At 49.3% G+C, this 25,833-nt stretch overlaps 1 protein-coding gene across 6 annotated transcripts in view; it reads left to right on the top strand.

The window, feature by feature from the left end:
- Positions 1-25,833, top strand: part of GNB1 (G protein subunit beta 1) — a 90,360-nt gene that overhangs the window by 46,101 nt on the left and 18,426 nt on the right. For 4 of the 6 annotated variants that reach the window (XM_021097493.1, XM_021097491.1, XM_021097495.1 and 1 more), the window contains exons 2-4: positions 17,950-18,050; positions 24,144-24,182; positions 25,539-25,645. In XM_021097493.1, the coding sequence (XP_020953152.1) occupies positions 17,994-18,050; positions 24,144-24,182; positions 25,539-25,645 (203 nt within the window). In that variant the 5' untranslated portion in view covers positions 17,950-17,993. Of the gene's footprint in view, positions 1-3,520; positions 3,544-17,947; positions 18,051-24,143; positions 24,183-25,538; positions 25,646-25,833 lie in introns of those variants that run through there. The other 2 variants (XM_021097492.1, XM_021097494.1) reach the window with 2 other exon arrangements.

Genomic DNA, 25,833 nt, shown 5'->3' with positions numbered 1-25,833 from the left:
TTACTCAGTTTGTAACTGGAGGGTTAGAGAAACTAGCCCTTCTTTTCTTTTTTCTTTTTCTTTTCTTGTCTTTTTTTTTTTTTTTTTTTTTTTTTTTTTTTTTTTTTTTTTTTTTTTGGCCATACCTGTGGCATGTAGAAGTTCCGGGACCAGTGATCAGATTCGAGCCATAGTGGTGACAGTGCTGCTAGAGCTTTAACCTGCTGAGCCACCAGGGAACTCCTTTTTTTTTTTTTTTTTTTTTTTTGAAACCAGCTCTCCTTTTATTTATTTATTTATTTATTTGACCTCACTCCTGGCATGTGGAAGTTTCTGGGCCAGGGATCGAACCTGCGCCACAACAGCGACCCAGGCCACTGCAGTGACAGTGCCTCATCCTTAACTCACTGTGCCACAAGGGAACTCCTGAAACCAGCCCTTCTCAATTTTCACTGTTAGTTTGTATTAGTGCAGCCCTTTCTCTTTCTCTCTGTACCTCGCAGAATAATCTTTCATGCTTTCTCCGCAGTACTGTAAGACCCATGCGGGCAACTCGCCGTACCTGCCTGTGTTGACTTGCGTTTTAGCATCCAGCAGACGGTCTCATTACAGGCAGGAAGTGTACGTGTTGAGGGAATGGATGTTGAGGGGTTCGACCCCACATGACTTCAGATCAGCCGGGGTTATCGGGTGGCCTTGGAAGACCTGTGCAGTGTGGCCAGAGGCAGCCTGAGGCAGTGCTGGGGACGGCGGGCCGCGCTGTGGGGGAATGGTCTGGAAGCTTTGCGTACACCTGGGTAGCGCCGTCCACGGAGGATGAGGGGCGGGAGCAGGGCTCACACCCTCCCTCCCGGGGCTGCCCCGGCCAAGGAAGGTGTTCGGGGTGGGTAAGGTGGTGTTTATGTGGAATGTTAGAAATGTTTGCTTTGCTCATTAATTGGTGATACAGTTGTATTTACTCTGACAAATCTATGATTTGAATTTCATTTTACATATTTTAATTTGACTAAAAATTGGTCTATAAACGGTGGAACCTTTTTCTTGAATTTCACGTCCGTGTCCTTCTCCAACTTCTCCTTCTAAATGGGTGGCTTTCTAAGAAGGATAAACGAGGAGGAACTCGGGGTGTACTCGTGCCCCCCGCGCTCCTGCCCGCTCGCTCCCAGCAGCACCCTCGCGGCTGGGCTTCTGGTAACCTGGGAGCATCCCCCCGCCCCGGGCCTGCTGCCAGGACGGCTTTCCTCCTGATGCCGTGGCCAGGTGCTGCCCCTCCCCACGGCTCCGCCGCCTGGAGGCTGAGCACGCGACGGCCCTTTCCACACTGCCTTTTGACTGTGGTTGGTGCGTAGCTCTGTAAAATGTAGGCTTTGTTTCTTGGGTTTGGTTTGGTTTTGTTTTTTAGATTTATTTCTTTACTTTTTTTTGTGGGCCACACCCATGGCACGCGCAAAGTTCCCAGGCCAGGGATCGAACCCATGCCACATCAGTGACAAGGCCGGATCCTTAAGCACTAGGCAACCAGGGAACTCTCTCCCAAGCTATTTTCTTTTTTCCTTTTTTTTTTTTCTTTTTTAGAGCTGCACCCGAGGCATATGGTGCTTTCCAGGATAGGGGTTGAACCAGAGCTGCAGCTGCCAGCCTACACCACAGCCACAGCAATGCGGGATCCGAGCTGTGTCTGCCACCTACACACAGGTCACGGCAACGCCAGCTCCTTAACCCACTGAGCGAGGCCAGGGATCAAACCTGCATCCTCAGCTAACCTCTGAGCCACGAAGGGAACTCCGTCCCCAAGCCATTTTAAAGTGAATAATTCAGTGGCATTTTAGTACATTCCCAGTGTTGTGCAGTCACCACCTCTACCTCATTCTAGAACATTCTCATCACCTGAGAAGGACCATGTACCCACTGAGCAGCTGTTCATTGCATACAGAGCCCCTGACAACCACTGCGTTCTGTCTCTGGATTTGCCTGTTCTGGATATTTCACGTAAATAAAATCGTATGACACGTGGCCTTGCCATCCGGCGTCTTCACGTTGTATATGATGTTTTCAGTGTGTCAGGACTTCGTTCTCTTTTGTGGATGGATAATATTCCCTCGTGTGGAAGTGCCACTTTTTGTCCATTCGTCTGTTGATGGACTTTTGGGCTGTTGTGCGTAGCGCTGCTGTGAACGTGCCTGTATTGAGGACCTGGTTTTGCTTCCTGTGGGTGTATATACCTATGAGGGGAATTGCAGGATCATATGGTGCTTCTGCGTGATAGCTTTTTGAGGAACCACCAAACCATTGTCCTTCCACACGCAGTTTTACTGCCAGAAAGGTATGTGCTTGCTTATAACCTGAGCAGCATAATTCCCAAGTGAAACTATTTTTTTGTTGTTGTTGTTGTTGTTGTTGTTGTTGTTGTTGTTGCTATTTCTTGGGCCGCTCCCGCGGCATATGGAGGTTCCCAGGCTAGGGGTCCAATCGGAGCTGTAGCCACCGGCCTACGCCAGAGCCACAGCAACGCGGGATCCGAGCCGCGTCTGCAACCTACACCACAGCTCACGACAACGCCAGATCGTTAACTCACTGAGCAAGGGCAAGGACCGAACCCGCAACCTCATGGTTCCTAGTCGGATTCGTTAACCACTGCGCCACGACGGGAACTCCCCAAGTGAAACTATTTTTAAAAAAATGCCTTAAGAGTTCACAGTTCAATTGGGGGGCATTTCAGCTTGTTAATGCCTCTCTTGACCCCAAGATCCAGGTGCGTGCACATGAGTTTGTAAACAGAACAGATAGTGAATTAATCACTAGACAGGTGGGCACCTGTGAAACATCCAGAAGTGGTGTAATTTGGAGAGGTTACCAACACATCTTTAAATGCATTGAAACTTAGTTTTTGGGAAAGAACAAGCAGGTATTTCGGAAGAAATTCAGAATTGAGTCTGTCTCTGTGCTGGCTGCAGTGTGACGAGAGGCAGGCACAGAGGCTTGGTTGTGGCGTCTGCTGCTCTGGCTTTCTGGACACAAGGGGGCTTTGGGCGGCCCCGTGGCACCTGGAGTGGGCCAGAGGGATGTGTGGGAAGTGTGCCCAGGTGGGCTTGCCTGCACTTCAGAAACAGCCAGTGGCTTTTTTGAGATTCAGATGAGATCCTCTTGGAGCCAAGTGGGAAAGTCTGGGTGAAGTTACTCTTAGCAATGTCTTGAATTGGCAGTGGTTTTTCTGTTGCTGCTGTAATTTTTCTCATAACAGCTTTCTAAATACCCCTTCCCCTGGAAACTTTACGTTTTAATTCAAGGTATTTTCCCTGCGGCACCTCAAAGGATTTTTTGAAAAGGAACTGCGATCAGACTCCTTCTTTTCCACACTGAAAAATTTAATACTAGGTTAACACGTAGGGTATGAAAGTGATTTGGGGGCAAGAAGTAGAGATGGGGGAGTGGGGGGCGTTTACGCACTTTGAAAACATGGAACGATGTGCCCCACGACCTGAGTCGACACAAACACAGCCTTTTCTCTGTCGCAGACAGTTGTGCATGTTTTGGAGACCAGACCAGAAGCGCTTCTGAATTAAGGTAATTTTGACATCATTGACTCATCGGTTTTTAAAGTACAGTGTTTAGATTTCTTCAGGGTTTCTTTTTTTAATCACCTGGTTTTTGTTGAAGTTTTGCCCATCTGTCTCTTTTAAGCCCAGAGGTGGTTTTCAGAACAGATTGAGCCAGAGAAGGCTTCATCTAGCGTTGGGCCTGAAGGGCGAGAGGCCCAGAGAAGGCTTCATCTAGTGTTGGGCCTGAAGGGCGAGAGGCCCAGAGTCGCTGTCCACACTCTGAGCAGAAGCAGTGTTTCTCTGGCCTCCTGTAGCAGAAGGCAGGGGAGCCCTTGCACATCAGGTCTTAGTTGGATACCAGCAGACGGCACAGGTACAGGTTGAGACCACACAATTCAGAGAAAATTCTGGTGTGTTTGTATGGCGTGGGGGCAGTGAAGTCCGTGTGTCCCAGTGCTAGTGGTGCGTCTGGGGAAGGTATAGTTCCTCGTTTATTCTGCAACTCTTTCTAGGTTGAAATAATTTTAAATGAAAAAGCAAAACTAAACTGAAGGAATGAGGGACTTGAACGCTTGATGCAAAAGGTGAACTGGACTCCGTAGGCAGAAAGTAATTTAAAAGGAACCATGGACCTACATAGATAGCCTCACACTAGAAAACCTCTAAGAGAAAACAGAAAACCGTTGTGGCCCGGCGTTGGGTAAGGCTTTCCTAATGACGTCAAAGACACAGTCCGTTAAGGAGAACTTGTGAGTTGGACTCCATCACATTTAAAACTGTCTGCTTTTCAGACCGCTGCTCGGGTCCCGTGTTGCTGCGGCCGTGGTGTAGGCCGGCGGCTACAGCTCCCATTTGACCCCTAGCCTGGGAACCTCCATATGCCATGGGAATGGCCCTAGAAAAGGCAAAAAGACAAAGAAAAAAAAAAAAGATACTTAAGAGAATGACAAGACGGGCCACAGACTAGAAGAAAATATTAGCAGATCACATGTCTTTTAGATAACTTATGTCCAGAATAAGTAAAGAACTCTCAAAATTAGATATTAAGAAAACAAACCTAATAAAGAAGCAAATGATTTGAGCAGGCACGTCACCAGGAAATATATAGAGGAGAGCAGACGAGCACATGAGAAGGTGGTCAGAATCATTAGCCATCAGGAAAATGCACATTAAAACCACGAGACACCACGAAATACCTGTCATGGTGGCTGAAATGAAAAGGGCTGACCTTACCAAGTGCAGACAGGAGTGCGAGGGGCTGGGCTCTCGGGCGCTGAAGGGCTTGGGGAAAGTGGTGCGGCAGTGTCCAAATGGTTGGGCAGTTTCTTAACATGTTAAGCATGTGCTTATCATGTATGATGCGACCAGTCCACTCCCAGGTGTTTACCCAAGAGAAAGAGAAAACTGTTCATTCAGTTTTAAAAATACTTTACAGGGAGTTCCCTTGTGGCACAGCAGTTAAGGGTCCGTCATTGTCACTGCAGCAGCTTGGGTCACCGCCATGGTGCAGGTTTGATCCTGGCCCGGGAACTTCCGCATGTCGCAGGAATGGCCTAAAAACAGACAGACATAGAAACCTGAATGAGCAGTTCTCCTGTGAGTGGGTCCCACCGCTGCCTGAAGCGCGCCTGCAACACACTGGTTGCCACTGTTGCTTGTGTCCTTGGTTTGTGCAAGGGGCTTGGTTAGGAGATGTGGCAGGTGAAGGAGGAGGTTTTCTGTAACTTAAATCATTTTAGGTTGAAAATCCTTTTAATGCTTTTATAACAATTTCTCTTTAGTGGGCACTTGCTGTGGTTTAGTCATGATTTAAGGACCTGCTGTGGGTTCTCATTGAGTCCTCCTGCGCTTGAGGTCGGTATGGTCACTCTCTCCACATCCAAACCAAAAATGGGAGGCAGAGAGAGCTTTGCAGTTCAGTGGAAGCCACCGGTGATGAGAGTCAGGACCGGCAGCCCGGCTGTGCTCCCCGAGCCGCGTGCAGCCACACTGCCTCCACCAGCAGGTCCTGCTCTGGCTGCTGGACTCGCAGAGGCACCTGGGAAACCCAGGAGTGTTCATCATAGTTTGCAGGAAGCGAGTGTATAGAGATTGTCTCTGCATAATGGAGAGCAAGGGGTACAGCAGAGGGCAGGATCCCCCCCAGACCTGAGGGGACGTAGCCTCCCAGGTGCCTGGCGGTTGCCACCTCCTTCGCGTGTGGGTGATTCCAGTAGCTGCCACCTTTCCCGTTGAGACCTTTCTCCTGGGTGTGTGCCACCGGCTTCTAGACAGCGTCATTATATGTGTCGTTTGGTTGCGAAATGATTAAAGTGGAACTTGTGTTTGGCCTCAGCAAGTTTGAAAGGTCAGCTAATATGCACTAGGTTCTGTGCTCAACCTGGAGCAAGAGGAGGCTACAGGCTAGACTGGAAGGTGAGCTGGAGAGAGAGCAGAACAGAGGAGCCGGTAGCTCTTCACGGTGCACCGGGCAGAAGGACTCGGGAGGAGCGGTCACTGGCCATTTCCTGGGGTTCGGAGCGAAAGGCGACCAGGGACCTGCTCTCCGGCCCCGGGTCAGCCCCGTCTTCCCCTCCATTCCCTGAGCCGCCGCTTTGCAGGTCCCTCCTGACCTCCCACTGTAATGACTGCCAGCCTCTGGTGGGAAAGTGGCGGGGGTGGGGACTAGGGTCAGTTTGGGGCGGGGAGAGCCTCGCTCCTGTTCAAGGCAGACGCCGACGTGGATCAGCCTCGCGTTGAGGATCTGCCAAGAGTGAGGAGATGAAGGGGGCTCCGTGCTGTGCTGGCCACTGGCCTGGGGGCTGTTGAGTACCTGAAATCAGGCTTTCGCCCAATCCGAACTATCAGATACACACGCCCTGGATTGCTCAGTGGTTAAGAACCTGACTGGCATCCATGAGGACGCAGGTTTGATCCTTGGCCTTGCTCAGTGCGTTAAGGACCTGGCATTGCCGCGAGCTGTGGTGTAGGTCGCAGACGAGGCTCGAATCCAGTGTTGCTGTGGCTGTGGTGTCGGCCAGCGGCTACAGCTCCTATCGGACCCCTAGCCTGGGAACTTGCATGTGCCTCAGGTGCAGCTCTAAAAAGACAAAAAATAAAAATAAAAAAATGAAGTACACACATCCTGAGGGGGTTAGAAAAATCTAGGATGACGGGTGAATGCGAAATACCTCACTTTCTTCGTGTTGAAAGGACATATTGGCATATTGTATTAAATAAATACATTATAAAAATTAATGTTAACTGTCTTCTTTTTGCCTTTTTAATGTGGCCAATGGAAAATTAACATATGTGGGCGCTCAGATGAGTTAATAAGCATGGGGCCCTGTGTTTGCGAGGCACAGACACTGTGTGTGGGAAGTTCTGGGGCCAGTGACCTGCCCACAGCAGTGATGATGAGGGGTCCTTAACCCGCTGAGCCACCAAGGAGCTCGGTCTCCCGATGCTCGTAACGCTCAATGGCAGGCTCACCTGGGCTGATGGCATTTAGTTGGGTGGCCATTGCAATTGTTTTTCTTTTTGGGCTGCACCCGTGGCATCAGGAGGTTCCTGAGCCAGAGATCAAATCTGAGCTGCAGTTTCGACCTATACCACAGCTGCAGAAGCACCACATCCTTAACTCCCTGTGCCACAGCAGGAACTCCTAATTTCTTTTTCTTAATTGATGTATAATTGATACCGTGTTGTGTTAGTTTATGGTGTATATAAAGCCTCTTTTTCGTGTTCTTTCCTTTATGCTTTTTTACCGGACGTTGGACATGGCGTATAGTTAGCTGTGCCGTACAGTAGGGCCTTACTCTTCCTCCGTTTGTACCTGCTAGTATGTATCTGCTCACCCCAAACACCTGCTTTATCCCTCCCACCCTTTCTCCCTTTGGTTCGTTCTCTACATCTGTGAGTTTCTTTCTGCTTGGTAAAGAAGTTCATTTGTGTTGTGTTTCAGACTCCGCCTGTAAGTGACATCATATGGTATTTGTCTGACTGACTTCACTTAGTGTGATCATTCTGAGTCCATCCGTGTTGCTACAAATGGCATGATTTTGCTCTTTTTTAAGGCTGAGTAATATTCCATTGGAAACATGCACCACGTCTCCATTCATCTGTCGGTGGACACGTAGTGGTTTCCACCTCGTGGCAATTGTAAACCCTGCTGCAGTGAAAACAGGGGTCCACGTATCTTTTCGAATTAGAGTTTTCTCTGGATAGATGCCCAGGAGTTAGATTGCTGGGTCTTGTGGTAGTTCAATTTTTAGTTTTGTAAGGGACCTCCTTACTTACTGTTTTCCTTAGTGGTTGTACCAATATATATTTTTATTTCTGGAAGCAGTTTTAAGATGCTCCTTCTAGAAGTGGAGAAAGAAACTAGATCTCTTGCCTCTGATGGAACAGCTGCAATAGGCGGAGAAACATCCTCCCCTCGGGCCAGGTCAGAGGCTGTGTACAGGTGGCGTCTTCCGTGGCACGGCTGTGAGAAGGCTATCCTGATGGCGTGACCTGTGAGAGCAATTGGTTAAGGAAGTGAAGTTTCTTTTTGTGGAGTTAGGGATTGCTCAGGAAGCCTGCTTGCTTCACTCTGCCGGAGGCCTGAACCAGAACCATGGCCTTGGCATTCGTGACTCCATTTCCTCATGTTTCTTACTGCGTAGACAATTGGTTGGATTTCCTCCTGGGGTGGTGAGGACACCTGTGACTTCATACAGCAAGTGGTCCTCATTAGCTACAACCCAGGGGTAAATTGAGAGTCACCTTCTATATAATTTTGAGGCACTTAGGGATCCAAGGGGTGAAATCCTAGGGATTTTTGAGCCGGCTCTTGAGACCAACACCATGCGTCCTCCGTGAGACTCTGGTCTCTGAGCACGGGGACCCCAGCACCTTCTGCCCGTAGCAGATGCTCAGTAAACAGCTGTGAGTGAAACGAATAAAGCGCTTCCCGTCGTGGCGCAGTGGTCAACGAATCCAACTGGGAACCATGAGGTTGCGCCCTGCCCTTGCTCAGTGGGTTAAGGACCCAGCATTGCAGTGAGCTGTGGTGTAGGTCACAGATGCAGCTCAGATCTGACGTGGCTGTGGCTGTGGTGTAGGCCAGCAGCTACAGCTCTGATTTGACCCCCTAGCCTGGGAACCTCCATATGCCGCGGGAAGCAGCCCTAAAAAGACCAAAAAGACCAAAAAAAAAAAAAAAAGAAAACCGTTATGGTTACTGGGCTCAACCTGGATTCCAGGCCTGGTCGGAACACAGCCAGGCTGCCCTCTTTGCCACCACAGACCGCTTGGGGGTATGTTGGGTCTAGAAGAATCACAGGGCTGTTTGTGAAAGTCAGGGAATTTAGCATATGTTGATGAGCACGAGTGATGCTCAATTTTCTGTAGCTTTGGGGAGACGCAAGCGGCAGGCTGTCTGTAGTTAGTCAGTTTTCAGAGAAACAGCTTGGGACAGCTATGCTCACCGGGTGTCAGGCCTTGGCCCCTGGGACCTCTTTCCCCACTGTCCCCAAGGGTGTGTGTACCTATGGGTCTCTGCTCTTGGGCCCACTTTTCAAATCACAGACCTTGGCCTTTACCTTGCTGGGGGTAGGGCACCTGCACAGGGCGGCGTTTCCCCTGCTCACCAGGGAGGGCCAGGTCCAGGGTGCCACATATTCAGAGTAGGAGGGGCTGGTGGAAGGCGTGGGCCTTTGACCAGGAGGAGGGGAGACTGAAGAGGCAGATCCAGGGCCCGTAGGTGGGGCGCTGTGTAGCATAGGCCCTGGTTTTCACTCCCTGTTGGGGAGCAGCCGCCTGGAGCTGGGCAGCAGGCTCTGCTTCCTCCCTGAACCATCCCCCGGTCCCCAGCCCCGCCTGCCTTGGGCTTCCTTTGCCCTCGAGGTCCAGTGCTGAGAGCCCCGGCAGCTCTCCTAGGTCTGCCTTGGTGCTCTGTTTGCTAGAAATGTGAGGTGGACTGAATTTCAGGTTCCCTTCTAGTTCAAGTGTCTTTCTTAATAGGTGCAAGACGTACTCGTATCCTCATATCGTTAAGGTGTTCCAAAATGTAAATTTTTTTTTTTTTCTTAGCTTTTAGGGCTGCACCTGCAGCACCTGGAGATTCCCAGGTTAGGGGCTGAATGGGAGCTGCAGCTGCCGGCCCACACTTGCAGCTTGTGACGACGCTGGATCCTTAACCCATGGATGAGGCCAGGGGTCGAACCTGCATCCTCATGGATATTGGTTGGGTTCATTACTGCTGAACCACAACGGGAACTCCTAAAATGTAAATTCTTTATAGTAACTTTCCAACGTGACATTGGATAGCAGCCATTAATACCTTACATACGAGGGTAAAACCAAACTGCGCCTTTGGAGGGATGGGTTTAAGTAGATCAGGTCTGGAACGTGCCTGTGGCTGTGGCTGGCTGCTTGGTCAGCTGCGTCTCCGTGTAGGGAGCACAGAGCAGTCGTCGTCTCTCTTGGGCGCCCCGCAGTCCAGGAGGTGGAGTGCTCTCTGCGCACACCTGACTCTTCTCAGACAGTGCAGCCCTTGAGGTGCATGTGCGGTAGGGCTAGCAGGGCAGTTCACTTGGTGCATCAGTTGTATCTTGTATCCCCCCCTTTTTTTCTATTTGCAGAACTAACGTGATCGTTGTATAAAATTACTTCTGGTGTGGATGATTAAAGGTTTTAGTTGTCCTAATGCCTGAGGGGATGTGTTTAAATTGGGGCTAAACAGTAAATTGAGAAGATTGCACTGCCTGCTGACGGAGGTAAACTGTGAGGCGTCCGTCTCCTGTGTGCGTCGTCTAACAGTGAACTGCTAAATTGAGGGCCCTGCATGTTCTTCTCAAATGCGCTTCCAGTCGTGGTGCAGCGGAAACGAATCCGACTGGGAACCATGTGGTTGCGGGTGTAGGCCGCAGACATGGCTTAGATCTGGCGTTGCTGTGGCTGTGGCGTAAGCCAGCGGCTACAGCTCTGATTTGACCCCTAGCCAGGGAACCTCCATATGCTGAGGGTGTAGCCCTAAAAAAGACAGAAAGACAAAAAAATTTTTTAAAAATGAGAAACAGGAAAATCTCATGAGATGTCTTAGATGTTGGGGGCAGACTATTTTAAATCACTGCATCCTAGGAATTCCCTGGTGGCTCAGTGGGTTAAGGATCCAGTGTTGTCTCTGCTGTGGCACAGGTTCAGTCCCTGGCACGGAACTTCTGCGTGCCACAGGCCTGACCAAAAAAAAAAAAAGAAAAAAAAAACTTACTGCGTCCTAGTAAAATGTAATACATATGTCGTTTTTCAAATAATGTGCAAAAATGTGCTGGCTACTTTAACCAGAGCCACCTGAGAGTTGTGTTCGTATCTAGTTTCCTATCTTAGTTTCCATTACCATCTGGTTGCATGTACAAAAACTAGTTAGAGGAGTTCCCACTGTGGTCCAGCAGGTTAAGGATCTGGCTTGTCTCTGGTGGTATGGGTTCGATCCCTGGCCCAACAGAGTAGGTTAAGGATCTGGCGATGCTGCAGGTGTCACATCGGTTGTAGCCGTGCCTGGGATTTGATACCTGGTCTGGGAACTTCCATATGCCATAGGTGTGGCCAAAAACCCAAAAATACCCCAAAACTAGTTATATTCGATTTCCCTGGTGGCTCAGTGGGGTAAGAATCTGGTGTTGTCACTGCTGTGGCTTGGTCACTGCTGTAGCATGGGTTCGATCCCTGGCCCAGGAACTTCCGCGTGCTGCAGGTGTGACCAGCACCCCCACCCCAACACTAGTTACATTTCATTGAATATTCCGAAAGCTGCTGCTTCTTAGAAGCTGATGTAATGTTTCATCAAAACTTAATGTCGATTTTTTTTTTTTTTTTTGCTTTTTAGGGCTGCACCTGCAGCATATGGAGGTTCCCAGGCTAGGTGTTGAATCAGAGCTACAGCTGCTGGCCTAGACCACAGCAGTGCAGGATCTGAGCCACATCTTCGACCTACACCACAGCTCACGGCAATGCCAGATCCTTAACCCACTGAGTCGGACCAGGGGTCGAACTTCAGCCTCATGGTTCCTAGTCGGGTTCGTTTCCCTTTCGCCACCACGGGAACTCCTGATTTTTATCACTTTTTTTTCATGTAAGCCTCTAAGGTTAACCATTCCAGTAGTTCAGACAGATTTGGGAGTTTTCTTACAGACAGCCGGCTGAGGGGGTGGCGTGCTCCGTGTCAGAACACAGCCTGATCTGCTGTGGGGTGCAGACCTGTGCTCCCAAGTCTGGAAACCAAGGGATAGGACAGGGTATCTATCTATGTACTGGTAATGTGGTCGAGCCAGACCAAGAAATAATGACTTCCAGAAACATTTATGAGGAGAATGTTGAAACATAAAGCAGAGTGTTATGTAATCATCAGCCCGAATAACATTTATAGGATTCTGCTAGGTTTGTGTAATCTCCTTCCTTCCTATCAGATTGTTTATTTATTTACTTATTTTTTGTCTTTGTAGGGCGGCACCCATGGCCTATGGAGGTTCCTAGGTTAGGGGTAGAATCAGAGCTGCAGTTGCCGGCCTATGCCACAGCCACAGCCACGCTGGATCCTTAACTCACTGAGCGAGGCCAGGAATCGAACCTGCGTCCTCATGGACACTAGTCGGGTTCCTAACCCACTGAGCCACAGTGGGAACTCCCTCAGATACTTCCTTTTATTAAATGTGTCCGCCTGTGCCTTTAAGCCGCGGGGCCCGTGGGGACATGTTGGGTGTAGGGCCCTGTGCTGCCCCTCGTGCTGCTGAAGTGGTGAGTTGTGGGGCAAGGGCTAGACTGCTTTACTTCGCCCTTTGGATTTTCGAGGTTAACGTGGGCTTGGGAGCAAGAGAAAAAAATAGAAATGCTGGTGAAATTGGTTTAAATTCGTTAGGCAGCCTCTCTTCTCTAACTGCTGCCTCCTCCTGGAGGGGAGGTGGTGGGTGTTGGTGTGGCTGAGCAGGTGGGCAGATCTCCTCCCCACCCCGCAGTGTGGTGCCAGGTGCTCCATGGGGCCGCTTGTGACCTTGGGCACTCTGGCAGCTGGCGCTCCAGGGCTGCCTCCTGTGGCATTGTGTGCACGTGTGTGTGGCCGATGCTCTGTGGAGGGTGCACTTCATGCAGTCTGTGCCCTGAGAGGCTTCCAGCACCCTTCCCGCTGTCTCCTTCGTGTTGTAGCCCCGCGGCGTAGCCAGCACCAGGCCCTCGTGCAGGAAGCAGACCAGAGTAACGGTGATGATAGCCACGTTCCTTGCCTGCGGCAGAACCGGAGCCTGAAATGCCGTTTTGCTGCAATCACTCCACTCTTGACACTGAGACTTGAGCCTGTGTGGGTGGTGGTGGCTGGGTGATAACTGGGGTGCTGGGGGGCCTAGACTCTCCAGGGGTCCTGATTACAGGGCCCTGCGTGGTGCCAAGTTCATCAGGAAGTGAAAGGAGAGTGCCTTCTATTGCAGATGGGAACTTTGCAAGTGAAAAGGTGGTGGTAACATCAGGGTGTAATTAGAGTAGGAGCAGGTCACATTCTTGCTTTAAAAAGTTCCTGTTCCGAGACAGAAGTTCTAAATACACGCTGGTGGCAGATGTGGGTCATAAAGCAGAGAAGTGAGACTCTCAGCAGGCCCTGTCTTAGCGGCTTAGTCTGGCCGGTGCGCTGAGTCAGCATGGCCAGAGCTTAGCCCTGGCTTTGGCCCCGGAGGAGAGAAGGCGCCCAGGCCACACAAGCCTGATGGTGGGCTTCCTCCAGGCTCTGGGGACTGAGGATAGCGAAGAGTGAACGTAAGTAAGACCTTTAAAATGCACACGCCGTTTCTATTATCCAGCACTGGAAACTACATGTCCATTCTTTCGAAAATGAAGAGAAATGTTTGACCAGCAGTTCTTGCAAAAATTCTGGTAGGCTTATTAATGTCTTTTTTAGACTAGGTATGTTTTTGTTTTTCTAAAATAGCAAAATCCTGTACACAAATTTGTGTTTCATTTAATATATGAGGACCATTTTTCTAGGATTTTATACTATCTCCATCAATTGTCCTTATTTATCCAGTAATAGGTTTTTATTGTCGTTAACTGAAAAATGTGGGAGAATTGTGATTGCTTCTTGATTCAGGCACCCAGGTAACTGGTTAACTTTTCTAAAATAGAAAAATTATATACATATATAATAATTATATATGATAATGTGAAAAATCTTAACTGTCCCACTATTCCTGTGTGTTTCTCCAAAAATAATCGTTAACATTGTCTCGTGCATGTAGAAGAAAGATCGCAGGAAGTTCCCCAGTGGCACAGCGGGTTAAGGATAGGGTGTGGCCGTTGCAGTTGTGGTGCAGGCTGCAGCTGCAGTGCGGGTTCCATCCCTGGCCCTGAACATCCACATGCCGCAGGTGTGGCCAAAGGAAAAAAAAGGATTGCGTATATTAGCATAGGTGTTCATTCTCTTTATATTCACAAGAGTGTCATCTTTTTATTACTCAATAAATTGTACTACATTTATAGTTGTAGAGTGATCATCATGACCCAATTTTATAGCATTTGAGTGTCATTATTTACATGTGTCTCTGTACCTTGTTTATTTCATTCACAGAAGAATATTTGGGGTGAACTCTCAGTTTGTGGGAATTAGGGATTTTTTTGCCTCCCCAGGCCCATTCTGCATCCGGAGGTGCAGGCTGCGTGCTGTCTGCGGGATGCTGGTTTCGCTTTGGGGCAGGGGAGGGGGCTGACCGCCAGGTCTCCTGGGTGTGCCGGCTCCTCCACACTCATCCTGGGAGGCCAGTTTGGGGTCCGCTGGCTCAGGGCAAAGGAGCCTGTCCTTCGTGGATGTGTACAGCCACATCAGTGTGAGCCACAGTGCCCGCTGGGTGCAGAGGGGGTGTCTGGACCCTGCGCATCCCTTTTGTCAGTGAAAGTCCATCTACAGACACAGCTTCATCTCCAGATTGGAATTTGTTTATATTTCTTTTTTGGCCACACCACAGCATATGGAAGTTCCCAGACCAGAGATTGCATCCAAACCACCAGATCCTTAATCCACTGTGCCAGGCAGGGATTGAACTGGCACTGCCACAGAGAAAATGCCATGTTGTTAGCCCAGTGGAAACTCCAAATAGGGGCTTTCAGGACAGTTTTTTTTTGGTAGCAGAGATAGAAATACCCTTTTTCTTAAAAATCAACAAATACGAATTTTGAGTCTCCTAATTGAGACTTTAATGCAGGCACTGGTTATAGAGTTATAATCCAAAAATAGTTATGCTAGGAGTTCCCGCTGTGCACAGCAGGTTAAGGATCCTGTGTTGTCTCTGCAGTGGTGCGGCTTCAATCACCAGCCTGGAGCAGTGGGCTAAAGATCTGGTGTTGCCGCAGCTGTGGTATAGATTGCAGCTGTGGTTCGGATTTGATCCCTGGTCCAGGAACTTCTGTATGCCATGGGTGCAGCCAAAAAAAGAAAAAAACTTGGAGTTCCTGTTGTGGCACAGTGGTTTAACGAATCCGACTAGGAACCATGAGGTCGCGGGTTCGACCCCTGGCCTTGCTCAGTGGGTTAAGGATCCGGCGTTGCCGTGAGCTGTGGTGTAGGTCGCAGATGCGGCTCGGATCCCGTGTTGCTGTGGCTCTGGTGTAGGCCGGAGGCTACAACTCCGATTCGACCCCTAGCCTGGGAACCTCCATGTGCCATGGGAAGCAGCCCTAGAAAAGGAAAAAAGACAAAAAAGAAAAAAAAATGTATGCTTTTTAATGATGAAAGAAATAGATCTGGCTGAAAAAGGTAAAAGTCAGGAGTTCCTGTGGTGGCCCAGCAGAAACAAATCCCACTAGGATCCATGAAGGATGTGGGTTTGATCCCTGGCCTCGCTCAGTGAATTAGAATCCAGTGTTGCCCTGAGCTGTGGTGTAGGTCACAGACACAGCCCTGATACTGTGGTGGCTGTGGCTGTGGCATAGGCCAACAGCTGTATCTCCAATTTGACATCTAGTCTGGGAACCTCCATATGCTGCAGGTACGGCCCTAAAAAAGCAAAAAAAAAAAAAAAAAAAAAAAAAAAAGAAAGAAAGAAAGAAAAGAAAAAATAAATATTTAAGATCTCAAAAGCTATTCCATCAAATATTAGAATTTGAGTCTTTACCTAAAGACTCCCCCCCAACATCTCACAAAGTATTTCCTATTTATCTAGATGCTAGGAGTTTTTTTATTTTTGTCCTTACTTTTAAAAACCAGCTGAGTTTTTTTAGTGTTTAAATCAGAATCAGTGTATGTTGGTTGATCAGACTTAGCCACCTAATTCAGTATGCCTCCTGAAGACACTGTTATTTTTCTTCACATTGATTTTTGGAAGGATTGAATAAAGTAGCTTCTTGACAGACAAAGGACTGGTCTTTGGCGTGGGAACAGGGAGTACACCTGCCCCTAGCTCTGCAGAATTGTCCACTGTCTAATTGGTCACATGCGAAAGGCACCTGAGTGGTAGTAGGATGCCTGGGCTGACAGAAAAAATGCAAGGCCATCCATAAGCTCAGGGAACACATAGCCTCAGCTTTCTGGGTTTTTTTGTCTTTTTGCCTTTTCTAGGGCCGCTCCCACAGCATATGGAGATTCCCAGGCCAGGGGTCTAATCGGAGCTGTAGTCGCCGGCCTACGCCAGAGGCACAGGATCCGCATCTGCGACCTACACCACAGCTCAGGGCAATGCTGGATCCTTAACCCACTGAGCAAGGCCAGGGATCGAACCCGCAACCTCATGGTTCCTAGTTGGATTCATTGACCACTGCGCCACGACGGGAACTCCTCAGCTTTCTGTTTAAAGTTGTTTTGTGTTCTCTTGGCACTGTTGCTATTTCATACATTACTATTCATCAGCTGTAGTCCTTAGAGTTTATATGTGAAAACACAAGAGGATGAGCCCATGGTACCACATAGGGTAGCTGGCAATGCTGCATTTGCCCAGGGAGGCCTGAGGGGCTCTGTGTTAGCAAAGCTCTCCTCTGCTCAGGGGGCCCCTCCTCTGCTCAGGGGGCCCTTTGTCAGAAGTGTCTCTAAAATGATGCCGTTGCGATTGCCTTCCCAGAGAGCCGGGGCAGCAGACCCCGCCCCAGCTGTCCCCCCACCCCTGTTAGGCCTTTTCTGGCAGTTCTGCAAACTTAGATTTAGGGTCAGTGCTGGAGACTTGAGGTGACTCTAGAAGCCCAGCACTTCCACTCTCGCCCCCTTCTGCTTCCTGCCTGGCGCAGGTGAGAGTCAGAACCAGGAACTTAAGCTTGAAAGGTGCTTTTTATTGGGAAGGGTATTTTTGTTTTCTCATAGACATCAAGCTTCTGTAATTAATATAGACCATATAACAATTATTTTGGATGCTTTAGTGCAGAAAAGGAAAGTTTATCTAACTAGGCACTCCAACAACTTTGTTTTCTCGGGTCATCCCGATGATTTTCCCCAGAAGTGTTTTGATCTCAAGAAGATAACAACTACAATTAATAAAATATCCGAGGTATATTATAAAAAATCCTTTGACACTCAAAGTCTGTGATGGAAAATTCCCCCCCTCTCTTTGCATAGGAAATCGAGGCCCTTGCACAAGCTGTATTTGCATGTGGGAGCTAATTGCATTCTTAAATGATTAAAAGATGTTGATAATTATATCTTCAGCTTTGTGATTCGTTGGTCATATGTGTGACTGACTGAATAGCTGTGTTCTTGGTCAGAAATGCAACCCCTGGTTCTGAGATTTCCCTCGAGAAAGTAAGTCTCCTGGTAATGGGATAGTTTGGTTTTGGCCCTGATTTCAGGAGTGCTGTCTAATGAGTTTGGAGCTGGGCCAGGTCCAGAGTGGGCAGCAGGGCTGCTTGTCCTCACCCTAACTTGGCCTGTACTCCAAGGATGGAGGTTTGTCTGCGGCTTCTGGGGCCCCATGGCCCATTTTAGTGGGAGAGTGAGTTGTCCCTGAATCAGACGCTTGCTGGACCCCAGACCTGGGTCCCTCCAGGATGGTCGTGTGAACATTCTGGCATCTTCTGGGCAGTCATGGTTCACAGTCAGTGACCTGGCTTTGAGGTCCTTGGATGGCAGGTTGTCAACCCCGTTTCCTGAACTAACTACCCCTGGTTTTCACGTGAGAACTAGGCTCAGTGTCCGTCTTAGATTCTCGAGTCTGTAGTGAGACCCAGATCCTACGTGAAAACCGCTTCGAAACAGATTTGTCCCCTTCACCCCACCATGCTCTGAGTGGTCGATGAGACGTTGTCATCGTACGAAGCTGGCGTGTGATAGTAATTTTGTTTTGTTAACCCAGCCCTGGGACGCATTTTGTGTGTTCTGATGAACGGTGAAGGGAAGTGCTGTGATTTCTTATGAAACCATGGTTCTTACAGTTTCAGTTTCCTTTCCTCATCTGCTTCATTCAGTTACTCAGTCATTGTGTATTAATTTTTTTTTTCTGTGTTTCTCTTTCAGATCTGTTTCTTTGAGGTGGCATTGAAGAGCGCTAAGATCAGAAGATGAGTGAACTTGACCAGTTACGGCAGGAGGCCGAACAACTTAAAAACCAAATTAGAGTATGTAGCCACCCGTGTGTTTGGTTTTGTTAGCCATTTTGATCTCAGTGATGAGGTGACCAGATTAGGAAAGATGGGTTACAGAATGACTCTTCGTTGTTTTGGATTGAAATTGGGTCTTTTTTTTTTTTTTTCTTTTTTTTTGTCTTTTATCTTTTATCTTTTTAGGGCCACACCCAAGGCATATGGAGGTTCCCAGGCTTGGGGTCCAATTGGAGCTACAGCTGTCAGCCTACACCACAGCCATAGCAGTGCCAGATCTGAGCCGCGTCTGCGACCTCCACCATAGCTCACGGCAACGCCGGATCCTTAACCCACTGAGCGAGGGCCAGGGATCAAACCCGCAACCTAGTCGGATGTGTTTCCACTGCGCCACGACGGGTACTCCTGAAATTGAGTCTTAATTGGCCCGAGATAAAAAATAACAGATCCAGGTATTTGGCCTTGTACATTATTTCCGGGATTTCAGTTTCTGTATTGTTATTTGGATATACTTTAAGTGTCTCCGTAGAATTTGTAGAACTCTTTCTTCTTTGTTTAACCTTGGGCCTTAGCTTGGTGACCTTCTTTTGGTCACTGTAGAGAATGTGATGTCCCCCCACCCCCCGGGACTGTGGGGTCGAGGGCAGGAAACCTCTTTAAAAGAGGAGTGTTGGAGTTCCCATCGTGGCTCAGCAGAATCGAATCTGATTGGCATCCATGAAGATGCGGGTTCGGTCCCTGGCCTCGCTCAGTGGGCGAAGAATCCGGCGTTGCCGTGAGCTGTGGCATAGGTCGCAGACGCGGCTCGGATCCCGCGTTTGCTGTGGCTCTGGCGTAGGCCAGCAGCTGCAGCTCCGATTAGACCCCTAGCCTGGGAACCTCCATGTGCTGAGGGGCAGCCCTAAAAAGACAAAAAAATAAAAATAAGAGTATAAATAACAGCAATAAAAACTATTTTAGGTGTGCCTGATTCATTCCTAGTTTTGAAAAGAATTTTCTTCGGGATGGATACGGCTGCTATGAATGGAGCATGTCTGTCTGATCGAAGGTTGGAACAGCTGTGGGTCATTATTTGGTTGCCCTGTAGAAGGGCAGGCATTTGCAGAGCTCACAAGCGTCCCTCCTGGTCTGTCACTGATGTTTGTAACGGTGCCTTGCAGAGCCCCTGAAGTTTTAAAATGGATGCGGAGTCGGTCTGGAAGGCATTAATTCTACTCTACTTCAGTTTCGTGAGGCAGCGCTTTTAATGAATTTCTCTAGGGAAACCTTTAGTACAAGTAGAGGTTTCTGTTGCCAAACCATTGGTATGAAGAATGAGAGAAAAAAAGGTGGACTTACGAGGGGAGAAAAAATGCCCTCTGTTTATTTAGAGGACATTTTTATTTATTTTTATTTATGTATTTATTTTATGGCTGCACCTGCAGCATACAGAAGTTCCCCAGCTGGGGGTTGAATTGGAGCTGCAGCTGTTGGCCTGCACTGCAGCTTGCGGCCCCGCCGGATCCTTAACCCACTGAGAGAGGCCAGGGTTCAAACCTGCATCCTCAGGGAACAAGGTCGGGTTCTTAACCTGCCGAGCCACAATGGGAACTCCCTCAGTATATTTAGGTAAATTTGTGTCTGTTGGATGGAGGAGGTTTTTCCCTGACTTTTTTGTTTTGTCCATAAAGCTTTCGCCACCCTTCAGAGCATCACTTTTCAGTAGCACGTGTCTGAACAATGTCTGTTTTTCTGAGTTCACTGTAAGGGTGGAGCCTAATTATGTCCTTTTAAGTGACCAGTTTTATGTTCAGAAAGCCCATTGGCAGGCGGAGAAATTTTTATTGAACTCAAGAAGAGAAAATGGAATTGAGATCTATGGCCAAAAGGGAAAAAGAAAATATCCTTTTACTGTAAGAATTTCAAAGCTTAACGTTCGAAAGATACAATACAGGATTTCCCCTCGTGGCTCAGCAGGTCAAGAACCTGACTAGTATCCGTGAGGACACAAGCTCCATCCCTGGCCTAACTCAGTGGGCTGAAGGGTCTGGTGTTGCCGTGAGCTGTGGTGTAGGTCGCAGGCGTGGCTCAGATCAGGTGTTGCTGTGGGTGTGGGGTAGGCCGGCATCTGCAGCTCCAATTTAGCCCTTAGCCTGGGAACTTTCATATGTTGCAGGAGTGGCCCTCAAAAAAATTTTTTTTAATTTAAAAAGTAAAAGGTATGATAGAGCTCAATAAAAATAAGACATAGTAGTGTATTTAATGTTTTTTTGTTCTGATCAGATTTAATATGTCCAGAATACAGAGATTAGAATGTTCTCTAACAACAATAAATTATTGTTTATGAGTTGTTCATAAATAGTAGATTCAGATCTATTCGTAGGAAATAGTGTGTGTGGCATGAGTAAAAAAGTCCAAATTTGGAAAAGACTGAAAACTGAAGGTCAGTGCTGCACCTCCTCCCCTTTTTTAGACCCTTTTCTGGGGGGCCGTGCCTCTGGCATGCAAAAATTGCCGGGAATCGAACCCCTGCCACAACTGTAACCAGAGCCACAGCAGTGCTAGGCCCTGCCAGGCTCTTAATCTGCTGTGCCACAGGGGAACTCCTAGACGACCCCCCCCCCCTTTTTTTTTGGCCGCCCTGTGGCTGTAGTGACACTGGGCCCTTAACCCACTGTGCAGTGTGTGGGGAGTCAAACTTGCATCCCAGTGCTCCCAAGATGCTGCTGTTCCTGTGGTGCCACAGTGGGAACTCCCTTAGACCCATTTTTTGTAAAGCACATACAGTCCCCTTCCTTGGGGATGGGCCTGGACTGTAGGGTGAGCCAGGTGTGGAAGTTAAAAATGTGAAAAGAGGAAAAAAAATGTAAAAAGAAACAGAATAAATTTATTTATTTATTTATTTTTAAGGGTCACACCTGTGGCATATGGAAGTTCCCAGGCCATGAGTCGAATCAGAGCTATAGCTGCCGGCCTGCGCCATAGCCGCAGCAATGCGGGATCTGAGCCTGCGACCTACACCACGGCTCTTGGCAACACCAGGTCCTTAACCCACTGAGTGAGGTCAGGGATCAAACCGGTGTCCTCATGGATGCTAGTCAGATTCATTTCCTCTGACCCACAATGGGAACTCTAGAATTAATTTTTTAGCAACCATATCTAAACCAGCACATCTAAAACATCATCATTACAGTGTGTAGTAATAAGTATAGTTATTATTTTATACCTCCTTTGGTACGAAGCCTTACACCGGGGTCACACCAGATCCTTAACCAGCAAGGCCAGCAGGGAATTCTCTTAGCTTAGTTTTTAACCTGCAAGCCCCCGAAGGACTGTGTCCTGCTGCTTCTATCGTGTTTGTCAGGGGACTTGGGCTCGCAGAGGGGTGCCCACTGAAATGCGACAAGACCTAAACACGCAGGCTGTGACAGATAAAGTAAAACTCCACAGCCTGTGCAGGCGCAGTGTCTCGGCGTGCCTGCCAGCCCTGCAATTAGCAAGACAAGCCAGGCGACGCTGGCCAGCAACCGCCGAGCCAGGGCTGCCACCGCAGTGTCCAGACTCCAGACGGGAGAAGGAGCGGACTGACTGCAGGTCGATTCAGGCTCCTCTGGGTCAAAGGACCCAAAGGGGACCTGTGGTCTTCAGTGACTTTTCTCAGCACAGAAGCACAGAAGCCTGGGCACTAAATAAGAAGCCATCATGGCGGCCTCACCCGTCCGTCATGTTGGAAATGCGTCTAAGAGGTGTTGACGACTCAGTCTTCATTAAGCAGCTACAGGGACTGTTTTTTCTTCCTGCAGTGCTGGAAGTGGACCGCGCTCATTTGCATGAGCAGCGGGTGGCTGAAATCCGACTGGATTAGGGTTCCCTGTGTTTTTCAGTGTTTCACGGTGGTTTCCTCTCCGTTGTCTGTCAGGTCTCACCACCATCTGCTGTGGACACCATGAAATCTGTTTTAATTTCTAGACTCTAACTAGGGTGAAGCTGCTTAGTACCCGTGGTTTACTTTTCCCATTTAAAAAATTCTTGAGTTCCTGTCGTGGCGCAGCGGAAACGCATCCGACTAGGAACCATGAGGTTGCAGGTTCCATCCCTGGCCTCGCTCAGTGGGTTAAGGATCCGGCATTGCCATGAGCTGTGGTGTAGGTGGCAGATGTGGCTCGGATCCCACGTTGCTGTGGCTCTGGTGTAGGCCGGCGGCTACAGCTCCGATTTGACCCCTGGCCTGGGAACCTCCACATGCTGCAGGTGCGGCCCTAAAAAGACAAAGAGACAAATAGATAAATAAATAAACAAATAAAAAATTCTTGAGATTCTTTGTTACAGTGAAGAGCCATCTATAATATCCATAAGAACAGTGTTCAGACACAAATGTTGACCAGATAGGATCTCTGGTGGGAAACCTGCTCTTCTGGGATCCCCTTCACCTGGCCTTGACCCAGGTTTAGGTGCTGGCATGGAAATAGTGATTATATAATTTTTCACGTTTTAATTATATAATAAGTAGAATGCTTCTAATAGGACAATGAAAGTTGAAGTCTAGATTTTTGGTACATATGATAACAGTTTCTTTGATATGTTTCCATGTGCTCTGTTGGTAACTGTTCCCACCAGCTTCATGAAATAAAATAATTGGCAGGAGTTCCTGTCGTGGCTCAGTGGTAACGAACCCAGGAATTATCCATGACGCAGGATCGATCCCTGGCACTGCTCAGTGGGTTAAGGATCCTGCTTTGCCGTGAGCTGTGGTGCAGGCCGGCAGCTGCAGCTCCAAGTCAGCCTCTAGTCTGGGAACTTGCACTTGCCGCAGGCGCAGTATTAGCAGTGTTAACAATGATGATGATAATTAGCAGGGAGGCGGGTCTGCCCTAGAGATCGGTCTCTCGCCCACCTCCCACATGCACCTTCAGGAGTGCGGGAGTGCCCTGTGCGGCCACTTGCCGTTTTGAAAGCAGGGGTCAGATGGCTGCTTTATGGCAACAGCGGGTTAAGGATCCTCGGTTATCACTGCATTGGGTGGGGTTTCATCCTTGGCCAGGGAGCTTCCACCTGCCTCAGGCACAGCCAATAAAAAAAAGACAAAGAAAAAGAGAAAGTGTCATAATTCCTTTGAGTTTATTCCTCCACTCAAAATTGACCCTTTTTTTTCGTAATGTATGGCTTTCTATTTGTAAAAACATACATGCTAATTTGAAGTTTCAAGATTCATTTTCTAGTAACTTGGATCACTTAGGAGCAATGTGGCCTGTTATCACTGAGCTACAGTTGGTACTCCCAACAGCGAGACCATTTTAATTAGCTTTAGTATGTCCCTTTATTGTTCTTACCTGCTTCACAGGTCATTTTATAGGTTAGAAAACAGGAGTTCCCGTCGTGGTGCAGCAGAAACAAATCCAACTAGGAACCACGAGGTTGCGGGTTCAACCCTGACCTCACTCAGTGGGTTAAGCATCTGGTGTTGCCATGAGCTGTGGTGCAGGTCGAAGGCGTGGCTCGGATCTGGCATTGCTGTGGCTGTGGTGTAGGCTGGCAGCTGTAGCTCCAGTTGGACCCCTAGCCTGGGAACCTCCCTATGCTGCGGGTGCGGCCCCCCAAAAAAAAAAAATGAATTTGGTTGTCCTGATTCCGGTCCTGGAGGTTAGCACTAGGAATTGTTTGGCTTGAAAACAGAGTATATGTTTAGCACTCTCTAGAAGAAAAATTTGCTGGGCTAACCATTTGGTGCTTTCTAGACATTTCTTTCTGCTGGCCCTGCCCCTCCTAGGCTATTAGAAAGACAGAGCAAGCTGCATGTGCCGGTGTGGGAAGATGCCAGAGCCTGGCTGCGCCTGGTTCTGGGGGTCTTGGGGCGCTGTGCTGGGATGGTTAGGTAGGGCCGTCTGCAGGTCTGGGGCATGTGTGGGTTTGGGCTCTCTGTTCCGTGTGCCCTGGGCCACAGAGTGGAAGGTTGCCTGGACAGTCCACATGGCCCTGGACTCGGGAGGCGGGGGGGGGGAACGAGAGCTCCATCCTCTCACTGTCTACTTTTGCCTCTGCCGGCCGAGCGAGGCTCCTGAAGCTGTGACCTGCGGGACTGGGAGGGGGTGTACCTGCTGCACACTGACTGCCCTCTCTCCCCCTCTCTGCTAGGATGCTCGGAAAGCATGTGCGGATGCAACTCTCTCTCAGGTAAGCCCCATTGGCGCCATCGCCTGCCTGGCATAGAGCGTGGGGGCCCAAGCTGCCTACCCAGGGCAGCTCTAGAATGACCTGTGCAAAACCTCCCCTCGAAGGGTCCCCTTCACGAGGCCTTAGCACACTAGGCAGAGCAAGCCGTGGCCTGTTAGGCGCCAGTCTCTCTCAAGCCTTAGTTGATGACGCACCATCACAGAAGACAGGGTTGAAAGTACCGTTGCAGTCGGTACAGGTATCTTGAAGTTTCTCTTAACACGGTCGGCCTCAGAACCTGAGTTTCTCACGTCCAGTCTGGCAGATCCTCAAAAAGGTAAACGTGAGTGAAGAGCCGGCCGTGCCACTCCTGGATTCACGCCCAAAGGCGTCGATGGCGGAAGCACACGTAGGCACTCGCTCCACCAGCGCAGGCAGGTGGGTGCGTGGCCGCGGTGAGTCCGCTCAGCCGTAGGGGGGACCAGCCTGGATGTGGCGCCCCGTAAAGGGCAGTTCCTCGTGTGATGCCGTGCGGGGGTGGGGGTGGGGGGCTGAGCATCCAGAGACACAAAGCGGATGCCTGGGGAGGGGACCAGGGAGTGCCCGCCCAGCGGGTGTGGGGTCTTCTCTTGGGGTGACGGCAGGGTGTTGCAACTGGATACAGGTGACAGTTGCACAGCATTGCTGACCTGTGTACTTTAAAATGGTGATTTTCACCCCATTGGAGAAACATTTTTTGTCCGAAGAAATGAACAGAAATGGGAAAAAAAAGTTCTACTCCGACTTCTATTGGGGATGATTATGCTCTTTATGTTGTCTTAATACCTCAGGAGATATGATTTAATTAGGGTTAAACACTAAGTTAAAGAGAAATTACACTGCATCGAACCACCTCAGTTCGAATTCTCAAATGTGCTTTGGACTGTACCTTTTAAAAAACCATTATTGGGATACACCTATTCTGCTTGTCAGCCCAGGAGGGAACAGCAGGTTCGCCTATAGTTTTGTGTCACAGGCAGCACAGAGCGGAGGCCGCCGTCCTCCATCTCGGCACACAGCCTGTGCCAGGGGATGTGGGCCCATGCGGCTCTAACTTAGAGGCAGAGCAGCCCTGCCAGGACTGACTGAGGTGGGAGCAGCGGTTAGGGAGGCGGAGGATGGAGCCCCTGTGGGCTGCCCCGGGGCCTGCTGCTCTCAGGCTGGGGGTCCTGGGGGCCCGGCAAGGCAGCAGGCTTCACGGGGACCTTGAGAGGAAGGCAAAATGGAGCAGAGCGGGCACAGCCAGGCCAGGGCAGTGGTGCCACCCAGTGGGGAGAGGAGGCCTCAGGGAGGGTGTGGCATCACGGAATGTTAACTTGCAGTCACTTTCACTTTAAGATCACAAACAACATTGACCCAGTGGGAAGAATCCAGATGCGCACCAGGAGAACGCTGCGGGGGCACCTGGCCAAGATCTATGCCATGCACTGGGGCACGGATTCCAGGTGCGTGGGCCGGGGCAGAGCGCCTGACACGCTCAAGGATTGTTCTGTTTTCCTAGGGGGATGCTTACCTGAACCCACTTGCCGTGATTTGTAAAGAAAAGCTTGGGCTGGAGTTCCCATTGTGGCGCAGTGGTTAACGAATCCGACTAGGAACCCTGAGGTTTCGGGTTCGATTCCTGGCCTTGCTC

This window comes from Sus scrofa, chromosome 6 (genome assembly GCF_000003025.6).
Source record: "Sus scrofa isolate TJ Tabasco breed Duroc chromosome 6, Sscrofa11.1, whole genome shotgun sequence".
In the NCBI taxonomy this organism is placed as follows: Eukaryota; Metazoa; Chordata; class Mammalia; order Artiodactyla; family Suidae; genus Sus; species Sus scrofa.
This window is presented reverse-complemented; position numbering and strand designations above follow the sequence as displayed.